Source organism: Epinephelus moara, chromosome 12 (assembly GCF_006386435.1).
Source record: "Epinephelus moara isolate mb chromosome 12, YSFRI_EMoa_1.0, whole genome shotgun sequence".
Classification (NCBI taxonomy): Eukaryota; Metazoa; Chordata; class Actinopteri; order Perciformes; family Serranidae; genus Epinephelus; species Epinephelus moara.
Genome location: NC_065517.1, coordinates 31,423,385 through 31,435,419, shown reverse-complemented (window position 1 = coordinate 31,435,419; position 12,035 = coordinate 31,423,385). Strand labels below are relative to the sequence as shown.

Here is a 12,035-nt window from a genome sequence, read left to right as displayed (position 1 = left end):
TGTTGCACAATTGTTTATTTTTGTTAAACAGAAATAGTTCATCATTGCATTTATCTGTTTCATTTTGTTTCATTTTATCTTAGGAAAGAACTGTATAGTCATCAATGCCTGATGCCTCTAGTCTTTTCTGTTCTACATGTAAAGGTATATAGCTTTTTAGGTCATCCATGGTATTGGATCGGTATCGGGTATCGGCTGATAGTCAAAGCCACAGCATTGGTATCGAAACTGAAAAAGCTGGATCGGTGCATCTCTAATGTGTCCCCTCCAGGGTTATCTTCTTAACTGTTGTTGACAACGACAGAATTCTTGCCTTAATCATATTTAACAACCAAAATCTTTTCAGACCCTGAAGTGAAATCTTATCAAACAGGGGTCCGTGACCTAATGTGCATCACTGTAGAGGTCCATGACACGAAAAACTCTTCTAGTTCACAGTGTGTTCATTGTCAGGAAAAATAAGAATACTTGCCTTTGTTTCCCTGCAGTTACATTTAATTATAAAGTTCCTGAGTGCTGTAACTTCAGTCCCTCACTGTCGCTTAAAATAACATGATGTATGCTACTGAACCTTGATTATGCAATAGAGAAAAAAGTAAGCGCATAATGTGAAAATGACTTTAAGAATAATCTCACAATGAATCAGTTTCTTTTATGTCCTGAAATGACATTTGACAACACAAACTTTCCATCCAGCAGCAGCGAGAGAGCTACAGTATGAAAGCTGGTCTGCAGCAGGTACTACAGTTACAAGTCCCCTCAGAGTACATAATATGAGCTGTCCTCTAAATTGTAGCTAATAACTGCCAGCTTTAGCCTGTGAGGACCACTGCCAGTAGGATCTGCCACACAGGCAGGCAGCCAGCAAACGTTGTTGACTGCACTAACACATGCTCTTTGACTGGTACTCCCTTTGGGTGCTCTCTATGTGTGTGTGTGTGTGTGTGTGTGTGTGTGTGTGCGTGTAACTGTGAATGTTTACCAAACTTGCCTAGATTAAATCTCCCTCTTTGCCTGCGTCTGATGTCTTCCTTTATCAGAGACACAGTACAGCAAAGTGAAATGTTTGCGTGTGGGCGTGCAGGTTTGCATTTAGCATCTGAATATTTTTTGACTCTAATTTCTCCCGTGAAAAAAAAAAAAAAAAAAAAAAAAAAAGCCTCCGTGCTCTCTTATCTGTACATCCTGAGTCAGAGCTGTCGCAAGGTGGGTGCGAGGCCCTGCACGATCTTGACACGCATCCCTTCAAATCACAGCACAGCCCACATACTGTAGCTATTAGAGTTCAACTTCAGGTTTAATTGCATGGCACAATCTCATGTAAATGCAGTCTTAAGTGCTTTGAGCTGATACATAAACATAAATCCATATTTGAAAGAATTTATTTTCTCTGCGGCAGCAACACATTACATCAACGTTCATATAAGTTCTGGCTAACTTGACTGAAGGCTTGCTGATTTTAAAAACAAAAAAATAAATAATTGAAAAATTTTTTTACAGAAAAGTGTTGTCTCATTTCTCATTTTCAGTTAACACATCACCTGACAGTTTCCAAAGTTAATGTTGCACAAAGACGATGAAGAAGTGAAGTAATAAAGCAGTGGCCAAAGTAGCCCTGACCTCAAATCAGAAAAGTTTAACTTCCATATTTTTGCCAACATGTCTCAATACAGAGCAGGAAATTACCTCTTGGGAAAAAAAAATCCAACTAGTATTTGCTGAGGTTTTGGTCAGAATATGGTCATCATATAAGATGGGTTATAGCACTCAACTTGCTTTGCCTGGGGACCACTTTTGCATAATGACAGGAGGCCAGGATAATAAACAAACATTGATATTATTTATCAGATTACATTGTACTGGAACTGTATCCTATGTTTCCATGTCTCAAATAAATTAATTGACTGATTAAATGTATTTATCAAAGGCCAACCTGGTGCAGCCAGTTGCAGCAGCCCCGCACAGATTAGGTCTACGCAGTGGTGTTTCTAGAATTAGAAGAGATGCAGGGCTTAGTCCGGACCTCTGGGGTGTCCTATCCTCTGGTACTGTCTTTGATAAACAAGCTCTATTTTGATGCTTTTTTTGTGCACACTGCCACATTATTTACATTCGAAGTATATAAAAAAAATCCCAGTGGAAATCAGTTTATTTTCATTGTGAATTAGGAAATGGTCAGTGGGCCACCTGGGACCTCATCATGGGCCAGATTTGTCCCTGGGGTTGTTAGTTTAGTATCACCGGATTATTGTGTCAAGGGTATAAGCAGTTATGCTATAGCTATGAGGGTTTAAAAGGCATATCTATTTTAATATGCTGCATTAATGTTGTCCTTAAAGAGGAACTATTGTGCTCATTTTCAGGTTCTACTAGAACATGTTTACATGCTGGTAAAAAAAAAAGACTATTTTCCTCATACTGTCTGTGATAGAACACTCTGTCGGAGATGCTCCGTTTAAAAGCCTGTCTTCTTAATTCCCCCCTCCAAAAAAGCCCAGTCTGCTCTGATCAGTCAGCATTTCCAGGTCTTCCACATCTTGGAGTCTCTGCACCATTATTGCAGCTGACGAATGACTGTAACAAAGAGTAGCAGCACCCTCTAACATGAAAAGTCACCAATAAAATCTTCGAAACCAACATTTTTTATGAGCAGACATATTCCAGATGGAATATGATCCAAAACAGGGGCGAAATTAACAATATAAGTAACCAAGATTACATGTTTCCGTGACATTAGCATGTAGCTACATGTAGCATTGCACTTGCAGAAGGGGATCAATGAACATGTAAAGCTGCACTTTGTCCTGTGAAAAATCCCCAATAAAAGCTTCCAAACACAAACAGACATGTTCCAGCGGGAAACTGATTCAATATCTGGGAGAAATTAACAACATTAGCCACCAAGATTACATGATTCCTGGTGTTAGCATGTAGCTACATGTAGCAGTGCAGGCAATGTAATGTAAACCCTTGCAGTAGTGTGCCTGGAGCAGATGACTGTATAAAGAAATCCATCATGAGCTGATGTCAGCTTGTAACAAACTGTTGGAGAGGGAGCATTCAGAATAGTGTGAAGCCTGACATTTCAGGCCTCACATTTGTTTACCTCATTATTTGAAACACTGAATATAAACATCCAGCATTGTAACATTATATTTATGACGCACAATAAGGAAAGCATAATAGGTCCCCTATAATATGCTGCCTGAACTTTGTCTTTCTGTCTTTCTGTCTCCAGTCCAGCACGGAGCGCTATGTGAAGGATTCCTTCCAGTGGATGGTTCCGTTCTTGCACCGTTGCGAGGGACAAAAAGAGGGCGCTGCTAAATCTCTGCTCAGAGAGTACCTGGTCGACCAGGCCCAGCGAGACCTCACCCTGCCCCTCATCATCTTCCAGCACTCCAAACCTGACGTAAGTAGCAGAACACACAAACACGAGTGTTGGGGGCGTCACACTTGGGTAACCACAACACACACACTGCGTCTGTGGCTGTTTGTGCCATGTCAGGGCCACTGTTGTACCCCTGCGCTGTAAATGTTATATTTATGACCCCATAAGGGCAAAGCCAAGGACACGTCTACTGCCTATTAGGAAACATGCACCACACACACACACACAAACACTCAAAGGGAAGAAACCACTCAAATTGATACAGTGCCTCGGTGTGTACGTGCAGAGAGACTACAGGGCCAGTCACGCCTTGATGCACACATACTGACCTCTCCTCTCCTCTAGTGCCAGCAGAAGATCATCGGGGACCCTGACCAGCTGATGGCGGTCGCCCTGGAGTGCATCTACAGCTGTGAGAGAGATGACCAGCTCAGCCTCTGTTATGACATCCTGGAGTGTTTGCCGCAGAGGGGCTACGGGTCAGACACACAAACACACTCGCAAAACATGTTTACGCACATACACACAAACTCAAACAGATTTATTTAAAGATTCTGTATGTAAAGATTCTGTATGTAAAGTTTGGAAAAGTCTTGTTATCAGGTACACCTCTCGTTTACCCCATTTCCACCTAATTAGTTCTGGTTCTTGAACCGGCTCCATTCAGGGTTTTTGGAACCTTGGTGCTATCTTGTAGACCAGCCCATGTTTCCACCAGTTTGCCTAACCTATAGAATATGACACCCCCAATGATATCGTCACAGTTTCCACTTCAGGTCAAGAAAAACCTGCCAATTTTTTATTTCATGCTGAGAACCAACTTTTTGGGTTCTGAACCAATTTATTTTTGGTTGAAATTCTCTGAATTGCTCAAAATTCGGTGCGGGAACCTAAACAGTGCCTTGTTGGTGGAAAAGGGGCATCTGAGGCTGTTGAATGAATTGCAGTCAACATCCTGTTGCATGTGCTGGCACCATGTAGCCACGAGCGAACGTCCGGGCATCAGCTAAAGCAGTGACTTGACAAACATGAAACTGATCTGTGTCATGTTGAAAGAATGCTGGAAAATGAATTACAACCATATTTAGAATAATTTAACTATTTCCAATGTTCCTATGTCTTAGTTGGACCATTGACTCCATGATACTAACTAGCTTGTTTGCGAATTACTTCATCGGCTAACCTTACAGAGAAACCAACAACAGATCTATCAAGAGTAGCTAAGTTACAGCAAGCTTGCTAATCTTAGCTCAGGTTACAGTTAACTCATTGACTAGCTAGTATGCTAGGGTGGTGAGCTCTTGGTTAGTAGAAAGTGTAATGGCAGCAACAGAAAGTTTGCTGATCCGGATGGGACACGGGGCAGTCGAGAACGCGGCCCGGGATCAGACCCCTGGCGGTCCGTCGCCGTCTGACTTCCCTTGAAAAACGTATGTAACTGAAACACAGTGTGTTGTGGTGGGTGCCAGTTGTTTCTTGACATTAGCCGGCTTCGTTTCTTAGCTAACGTTAGCTACTGTTGCACATTGTTAGCACTGTAGCGGAGCTGAAGAGAGGCAAGGCACTCAGACGTGTGCGTAACGTCACATCCTTTGGATTTTCCCAGTAAATCCATACTGAGTCCTTCACATGGAAGTCAGTCCACAGGCTGTTACAGGTTTTTAAGTTACGTTACAACCTGTTCATCCATTGGCAATAAAAGATAATTAATACATGTAAAAAGCTGCATACAGAACCTTTAATAGAAATCAATCAGAAATCAATAAAGTATTTCTGATTCTGATTTAATTTAAGCCATAATAAAGATGGTAAAATGGTCAAGCATTGCCTCGTACACAAGAATGCATCAGTTCCACCCCTCCCACCTCTTTACTTTCCTTCCACCTTTCCGCCTCTCTCCTAGGACCCATCAATAAACCTAACTACCACCTCTGTTTCCACCTCCCTCTCTCTGCACCTTTTCTTTCCCTCCTCCTCTCTCTCTCTCTTTCATGCTCGACTCTGACTCCAAGGAGCCATCAGTTAGCCTAGCTACAGACTGTACAGCATTTCCTACCTCCTGCGATTGCTGTCTCTGCCACTCTCTCTCCCCCACCTCTTCTGTAACACATTTTATTTCACATGGCAAGAGGGCCCGTCCTTTAAGTCTCCCACGAGGCTGTGTGGGTACAGTATGCAGTGCATTTGAAGGAGAGTGAGTGATACAGTAATAAGAGACTAAGAGGTAAAAAGCAAGAGTACGAAAGAGAAAATTGTTGATAAAATGGACTTGTAGAGTGTCTGAGTACTTTAAAATAATTAAAAAGACTCATTCTTAGATGGATTATCCTTCCTGTGCGCACCTTAATTGGAAAATTGAATTACTACTACAAGGAGCGCTCTTTTTTTTTCTTTTTTTTTGTCTTGACAGTTGGCTGCGATGAAGTAACCATACTTTTCAACAATGGCATCTTCTGCCCTTTTCAACTGGCTCACGTAGCTCTCTCTTTGGCTGCGTTGCGGTGGTCTGTGCTGTGATTTCATGCTTTTCCATTGCACACTCGCAGCAGGGGATAACTGCAGTGAAACAAGATATTATGGTGCTCCTTGGGAGCAGGGCCTCTCTCAACCAAGGTGTATTGTTGTGCTAAACTGAACAGGTCTAATGCAGGCTGCTAATGGTGCCTTTGTGTCTTGCTATGCAGCTCAAAGCTATTAAAAACAGTCAACTAGCATCTTACCATATGATATTTGCTGATAATGATCAAGTCTGCCGTAATGCAATTTTGATTCGATTGAATTCAAGAGGCTGTGATCAATATGAGACGACATCATGTGAACATTTGAAGTCCAGTTCAGATCAAAGATTTGCGACGTGACAAAACCGTTTTAGAACGTTGCAGAGAAAAGTCGCAGCGGTTTGAACTGACCTGTCTGAGCTCGACTCAAGCCGGCTTATGGTGTCACCTGCAACTCAGCTGGTCAAATCGGCAGTGGTTGGTTTTAGAACGTAGAACATCACCTGTTTCAACAGCCAATCAGCTCGTAGTGAAGTCTGCTGGTCAAGTCAAAATGACCAATGCTCTGTCCCCTTTTCCTTAGAACTAATTTCTACCAAAAAATAGTCCCTATAAAAACTGCAGACACAGACCAGTCCTGGTCTGCTTCATGCTCCTTTTAAGTGTTCACACAGATAAAGAGCTTCTAGGTGACAAATTTGGAAGAGGGGGTGGACATAAGAGCAGAGGTGGACAAGCTGTAAAATGTTTCCAGTGATCTGATTCAATTTCAGAGAAAAGGTGCAGTTTATCTCACTGACCACATTTACAGACTCAGATAGGGCAGTATCACTTTCACTATCACATACATCATGTGTTATGTTTCTTAAAGGGACAGTTCACCCCCAAATGAAAGAGTGTTGGAGATATCAGCCGTAGAGATGTCTGCCTTCTCTCCAGTATAATGGAACTAGATGGCACTCAGCTTGTGGTGCTCGAAGTGCCAAAAAAGTACATTTGGAAAAACGAAACAGCAATGTCTCTTTCGTGAGCTAGCAGTAGATGCACACTTCCTTCCGCGCAGTGTGATACAGTTGGCAGGTGTAGTTCGGTCGAAAGAAAATAGTTCCTACATGAAACTGCTTGCAACAAGGTCTGTGGATTATCTTGAATAACCAGGTCATGATTTCTGGAAAGAGACATTGATGTTGAGTTTTTCGAATGTATTTGTTGGCACTTTGAGCACCACAAGCTGAGTGCCATCTAGTTCCATTATATTGGAGAGAAGGCAGACATCTCTACAGCTGATATCTCCAACACTCTGCAACTCACACCAGAAACGTCAAGACTTAAAAACAGCACTACAGGTAAGAGGAAAAATATGTATTTTTGATTTTGGGGTGAACTGTCTCTTTAAGTCACAGTTCTAATTAAGTTCTAATCACTCCACCAAAACAGGCACCACAATCAAAGTATTCAGTGCTGTTATGATGCTTTCTCTTAATTGTCGTCTAATACTGCAGTTTAGCATTTGAGCGTATTAACTCCTCAAAACAGGGTCTTACTGTATATTATACTCATACGTGTTTCTTTCTAAATCAGCACATTTCATACTAAGCATTTCACTTCTCCAGACAGGCCTCCTTTCTGCAGTGTTTGGATTAGCATTGCTGCAGGGCTCGACTGTATATGCACTGCCTTCAGCTTCACATTTCTCCCAGGAGTGATTTCTCTGACTTGCTAATCTCCAAAATTGCCATCCCAGCGTAGAATATTACAGATTTGCGAGCTCGGAGAGAAACCACGACTTAGTGGTTTCAACCCAATTTTCTGATTTTTTTTTTTCCGCATGTGTGTGAGACAGCTTAATTAGGTCTAAGTCTGCTCAGAAGAATGTGATGTGCATTCACCCTGAGAGAGACTGGGAATGCGGAAATGGGCAGGGGATTAGACGAGGAGGGAGGGTGAGAAACAGGACGAGGGAGAAGAGGATATTAAAAAGAGGAAGAGCAGAAGGTGGAGTGGCAGAGACGGTCAGAGCAGGAGAGAAGAGAAATGGATTGAGAGGTCAAGATTTTTGAGTGTGTGAGAACAGAGAGATGGTGCGCTCACAAAAAACCAGACACACTCGCTCCCTGACGCACACACACACACTGACGCACACACGGAAGGTTGTTTCATCAGGGTCAGTACTCTAGTGGGGGACAGGCCAGCCTGACCCAGAATCCTTTGCCTCAAGGCAAAGCATCATGGGGTTTTATTTTTAGTGGGGTTTCAGTGCAACCTCACAGTGGTAGGCCGCACACACACCCACGCACACAGCACACCGTGTACACAGTGCTAGCATAAATATACACACAGGCATGCACTTGCACACTGCGCACACACTTTATTATGCAAAAATAAGTCTACTGAAAGGGACAGTTCGGATCTGTTGAAGTGGGGTTGTATGAGGTACTTATTCAGGGTATTATATGCAGTAGATGTCAGTCAGCATGCCCCCAGTTTGGAGAGGCAGGCTGGAGTATCACCATGGAGGCTAATATAAGCAGTGTACTGCTGTGGAGGGGGGCAGCAGCAAAACATACTCTAGGCTCAAAAAAGTCCCACCTAAAAAAATACATAACAGTTTAAAATGTTTTCACTGTTTATCTTGGTGCAGACTGAGAACTGAAGCCATTATCTATCTTGTATCTCATCTTATCTGAGCTCTCTTCACAGCAGCCAGACTCCATTGACAAAAACGGTAATTTTACCTCACTGAACACAGGAGCTGCAGGTCTATCGCTGCATGATAATTTAGTTTGTTTGTCTTATTGTGTGACTTTGGTGAATCCAAACTCACACTTTTAAATGCCAAAGCCACACAAAAACACAAACAAATTAGACCAGCAGCTCCTGTGTTCAGCGATGTTAAATTACTGTTTTTCTCAATGGAGTCTGGCTTTGAAAAGAGAAACATAATGGCTTCGGTTTCCCATTGGAAATTGCTGTCTGACTGCAAGGTAAAGGGCTGAAAATATTCTAAATATAGCATATATTTAAACTGGGCCGGGCGATATGTACTATGTACGATATACTGATATCCATAAAGGGTCAAGTTGCGTTACATACCACATTACCACATTACGTACCAGTGTGCATCTCTCCTCTCTCACACTCTCCACACAGCTCCGCCCCCCTCACTCACTCACAGTTTCTCCATCAACACTCAGAGAGACACAGAGCTGCTCCTCTGTTTAATCTGTCTGTTAATTAGTCTACAGCGAGAGGTCGGTCTATTTGTTGCACGTGCTGCGCTAAATCAGTCTGTGAGATGAATAAAATTACCGCAGCACACTTGCAATACAGCGCTGCGCTGCTAGTTTGTGTGTGAGGTGGATCGTAGCGCTTTGTCGTTCTTCTTGGTAGCTGTAGTCTAATGTGTGACACTGAGACAGCGCCTGCAGGTGACATAAGTGTTTAAAAAATGCGGCGACAACAGACGTCTCATATATAAGACGTGTATAGTGTCTCTCGCTCCTTCCCTCCCTCTGCTTCTCTGTTGATTCTCTGAACATAATTAAGATTAATAGTCTAAATAAATACAAATATTTCAATAATTTCCCAGCAATAGATTCATTTGAAAGGCCATAGAAAAGGACTTTTTAACTTTCCCAACAAAGATTTCTAATTGTTCTAAACTCCAATGTATTTAGACCTACTTGATACTTTTATACTCGTGTTATAGTTTAGTGTCCTGTGCTGCAAACCTTTAAACCTCTGTAGTTTCTCTCCAGTGCTGTGTGCAAAAAGTTAACGTACAGCCCTGCTATTTATTTTATATAATTTCATTTACATGTTGTGCAGCTGCATATTTTCAAACAGGGAAAAAAAACCTGTCTTTGCATTTTATTTTGACCACAGTCGGTTTTTAGAAAAGGGCTTGTGACATCTCGCGGCTTTGACTCGCAACTGAACATGTAGCCCATTTCATAGAAAATACCTAGATATTTATCATGTCTCGCCAGCCAGCCTGACTATAGATAAGTTTCTCATATAACCCCACTTTAAAAGATCCAAACTGTCCCTTTAATGTTGTATTTTGTTCTCTGTTTTGATGACATGAACATAAAATAACCAGCTCTTTTGTTTCTGTATGTGTTTTATCATCCTACAGGCCAGACACGGACATCACCGCATCCCTCCACGATCAGGTGGACAAACTTGAGAAGCACCTCAGGTACGTCAACACATGCTCACACCATCTTTCACCTGTCACTCACCCTTTCTCCTCCATCTTCTCCTGTCCACCCAGTTCAGCCGGGCGTGCAGATTAAAGCTGTATTTCCAAACGTAAGCTTGTTTCAGGCTTGCAGGTGTGAGGATTTGCCGCAGTTTTAATTGAATATCTTTTAGTTTCGGACAAAGTAAGGATTCGCTCCGGCTCTTCATACAAACATCACTGCCGCACTCGTTAGCAGGATATTTAAAGTGCTGAGGAGGAGCCCATCAGTTTGGTGATTAGTGCCACATTGCCTGGGAAGTGTTCACTTTGTAGCAATGCTTATTACTTCCCTCCCCCATTATGGGCCTGATGGAAAACGCAGAGAAGGAGAGGAGACATGGATGTGCAGTCAACACACACACACACACACATACACACACACACACACTCAATATCAAAGGACCTCTGTCTGTCTCATGGTATTCAAACAGCCTCGGGCATTTTCTCTGTTACGGGTTAAAATCACCTACGTGTCGCTCTCTCTCCTCCGCCCCTCCCCTCAGGGTGAACTTCCAAACTCTGAGAAGTGATGAGGAGGAAGGAAGGAGGATGAGGATGAAGGCAGGGGGGAGGGCGGGGAGCCTGAAGGGAATGTAGATGATGATGAGGAGGAGGAAGCAGCAACAGGAAAAGCCTGCGTTGGCCTTTGCAGACAAATATCCACGCATATTTACACACAGGCACACACAACCGTGCACAAACGCACCCCGGGAAAACTGGGAAGTGTGTTCATGTATATTTTGTGCTGAAGCATTGTGACTCACACACACACACACACACACACACACACACACTTACTCTTACCCAGATGAATCAGGCAGTAAATGCGAAGTGTCTGCTCACTGAGCGCCTCCAGAATAAAAGCTGTTTTCAGCTGCTGCCACTACCACTCGCACATTAATATGAGCACGGGCAACATGCAGACACTCCCACACACACATTCACACACTCGAGCAAACACACACCCACACATACACACATGTAAATATCAAGGCTTGTTGTCAGTCTCACATTCACACACACACATCTGCACACAGTCACCTGTTTACTATGGTAATGAGTTTCAGCAGAGAGCGAACATCTGTAGCAGCACGACCCTGTTGAGACCGGGGGTGCCATGCTAATCCCTCGCCAACACACACACACACACACACACACAGACACGCAGGCAAACACTCTCTCCCTCGGTCATATGTGACTGCCAGCACTCACATGCTCCCAGACAAACACGTTTACAAAGAGTTGCCGTCATGTTGGTGTGCAGTTTATCATGTTGCTCTTCAGTCTTGCTCCAAACTTTCTCCATCTGCACCGTGGCTTCTAAATGACTTTGTGCTGCCAAAATAATGAACAGCTTAGAGCGTACACATCTCCCGTCTTTCTCATTTGTACTCTCCCTTGAATTTTTAAGCTTTTTTACCCCTGTTTCTTCATCTTTAGCATTCCCTACTGTGATACTTAACTGCTGCCAATCATCCTGTCTTCTCTCTACTCAAAGAGTGTGTTGATTAATGTGACGTGAAACTGTATTTGTCTGTTTTTACTGTGCAGGTTTCCTTGTCTTAGTTTGTGTGATTGTATCAATGACTGTATATGGAGATGGAAAATGTTTCTCCCCTTCTTCCCACTGTACAAAAATGAAGCCAAAATATCCTGTAGTGATGTAATTTGGAGCCAGAGTCTGCCCAGTAGTGATCGCCACAGTACTGATTTCCCACCGTCTGACCTAACAGCTGTCAATCAATATGTCTGACTTCTTTTTTGTAGCATCAAATAACTGATCAGAAAAATAAACACTTGAGGACCCCCTCGAAAATGAGATGCTATATCTCAAGGGGCTATCCCTCAATAAATTCAAAACATACATCAGCATGGCAAGAACTTCCCGAAAATGACAGAA

General features: G+C 42.8%; 1 protein-coding gene across 1 annotated transcript in view; it reads left to right on the top strand.

Moving 5' to 3' along the window:
• Nucleotides 1-12,035, top strand: part of nbas (NBAS subunit of NRZ tethering complex) — a 281,527-nt gene that overhangs the window by 76,642 nt on the left and 192,850 nt on the right. Inside the window, exons 25-27 of the mRNA XM_050057998.1 lie at nt 3,239-3,412; nt 3,737-3,870; nt 10,028-10,090. Of these exons, the coding sequence (XP_049913955.1) occupies nt 3,239-3,412; nt 3,737-3,870; nt 10,028-10,090 (371 nt within the window). The remainder of the gene's footprint in view (nt 1-3,238; nt 3,413-3,736; nt 3,871-10,027; nt 10,091-12,035) is intronic.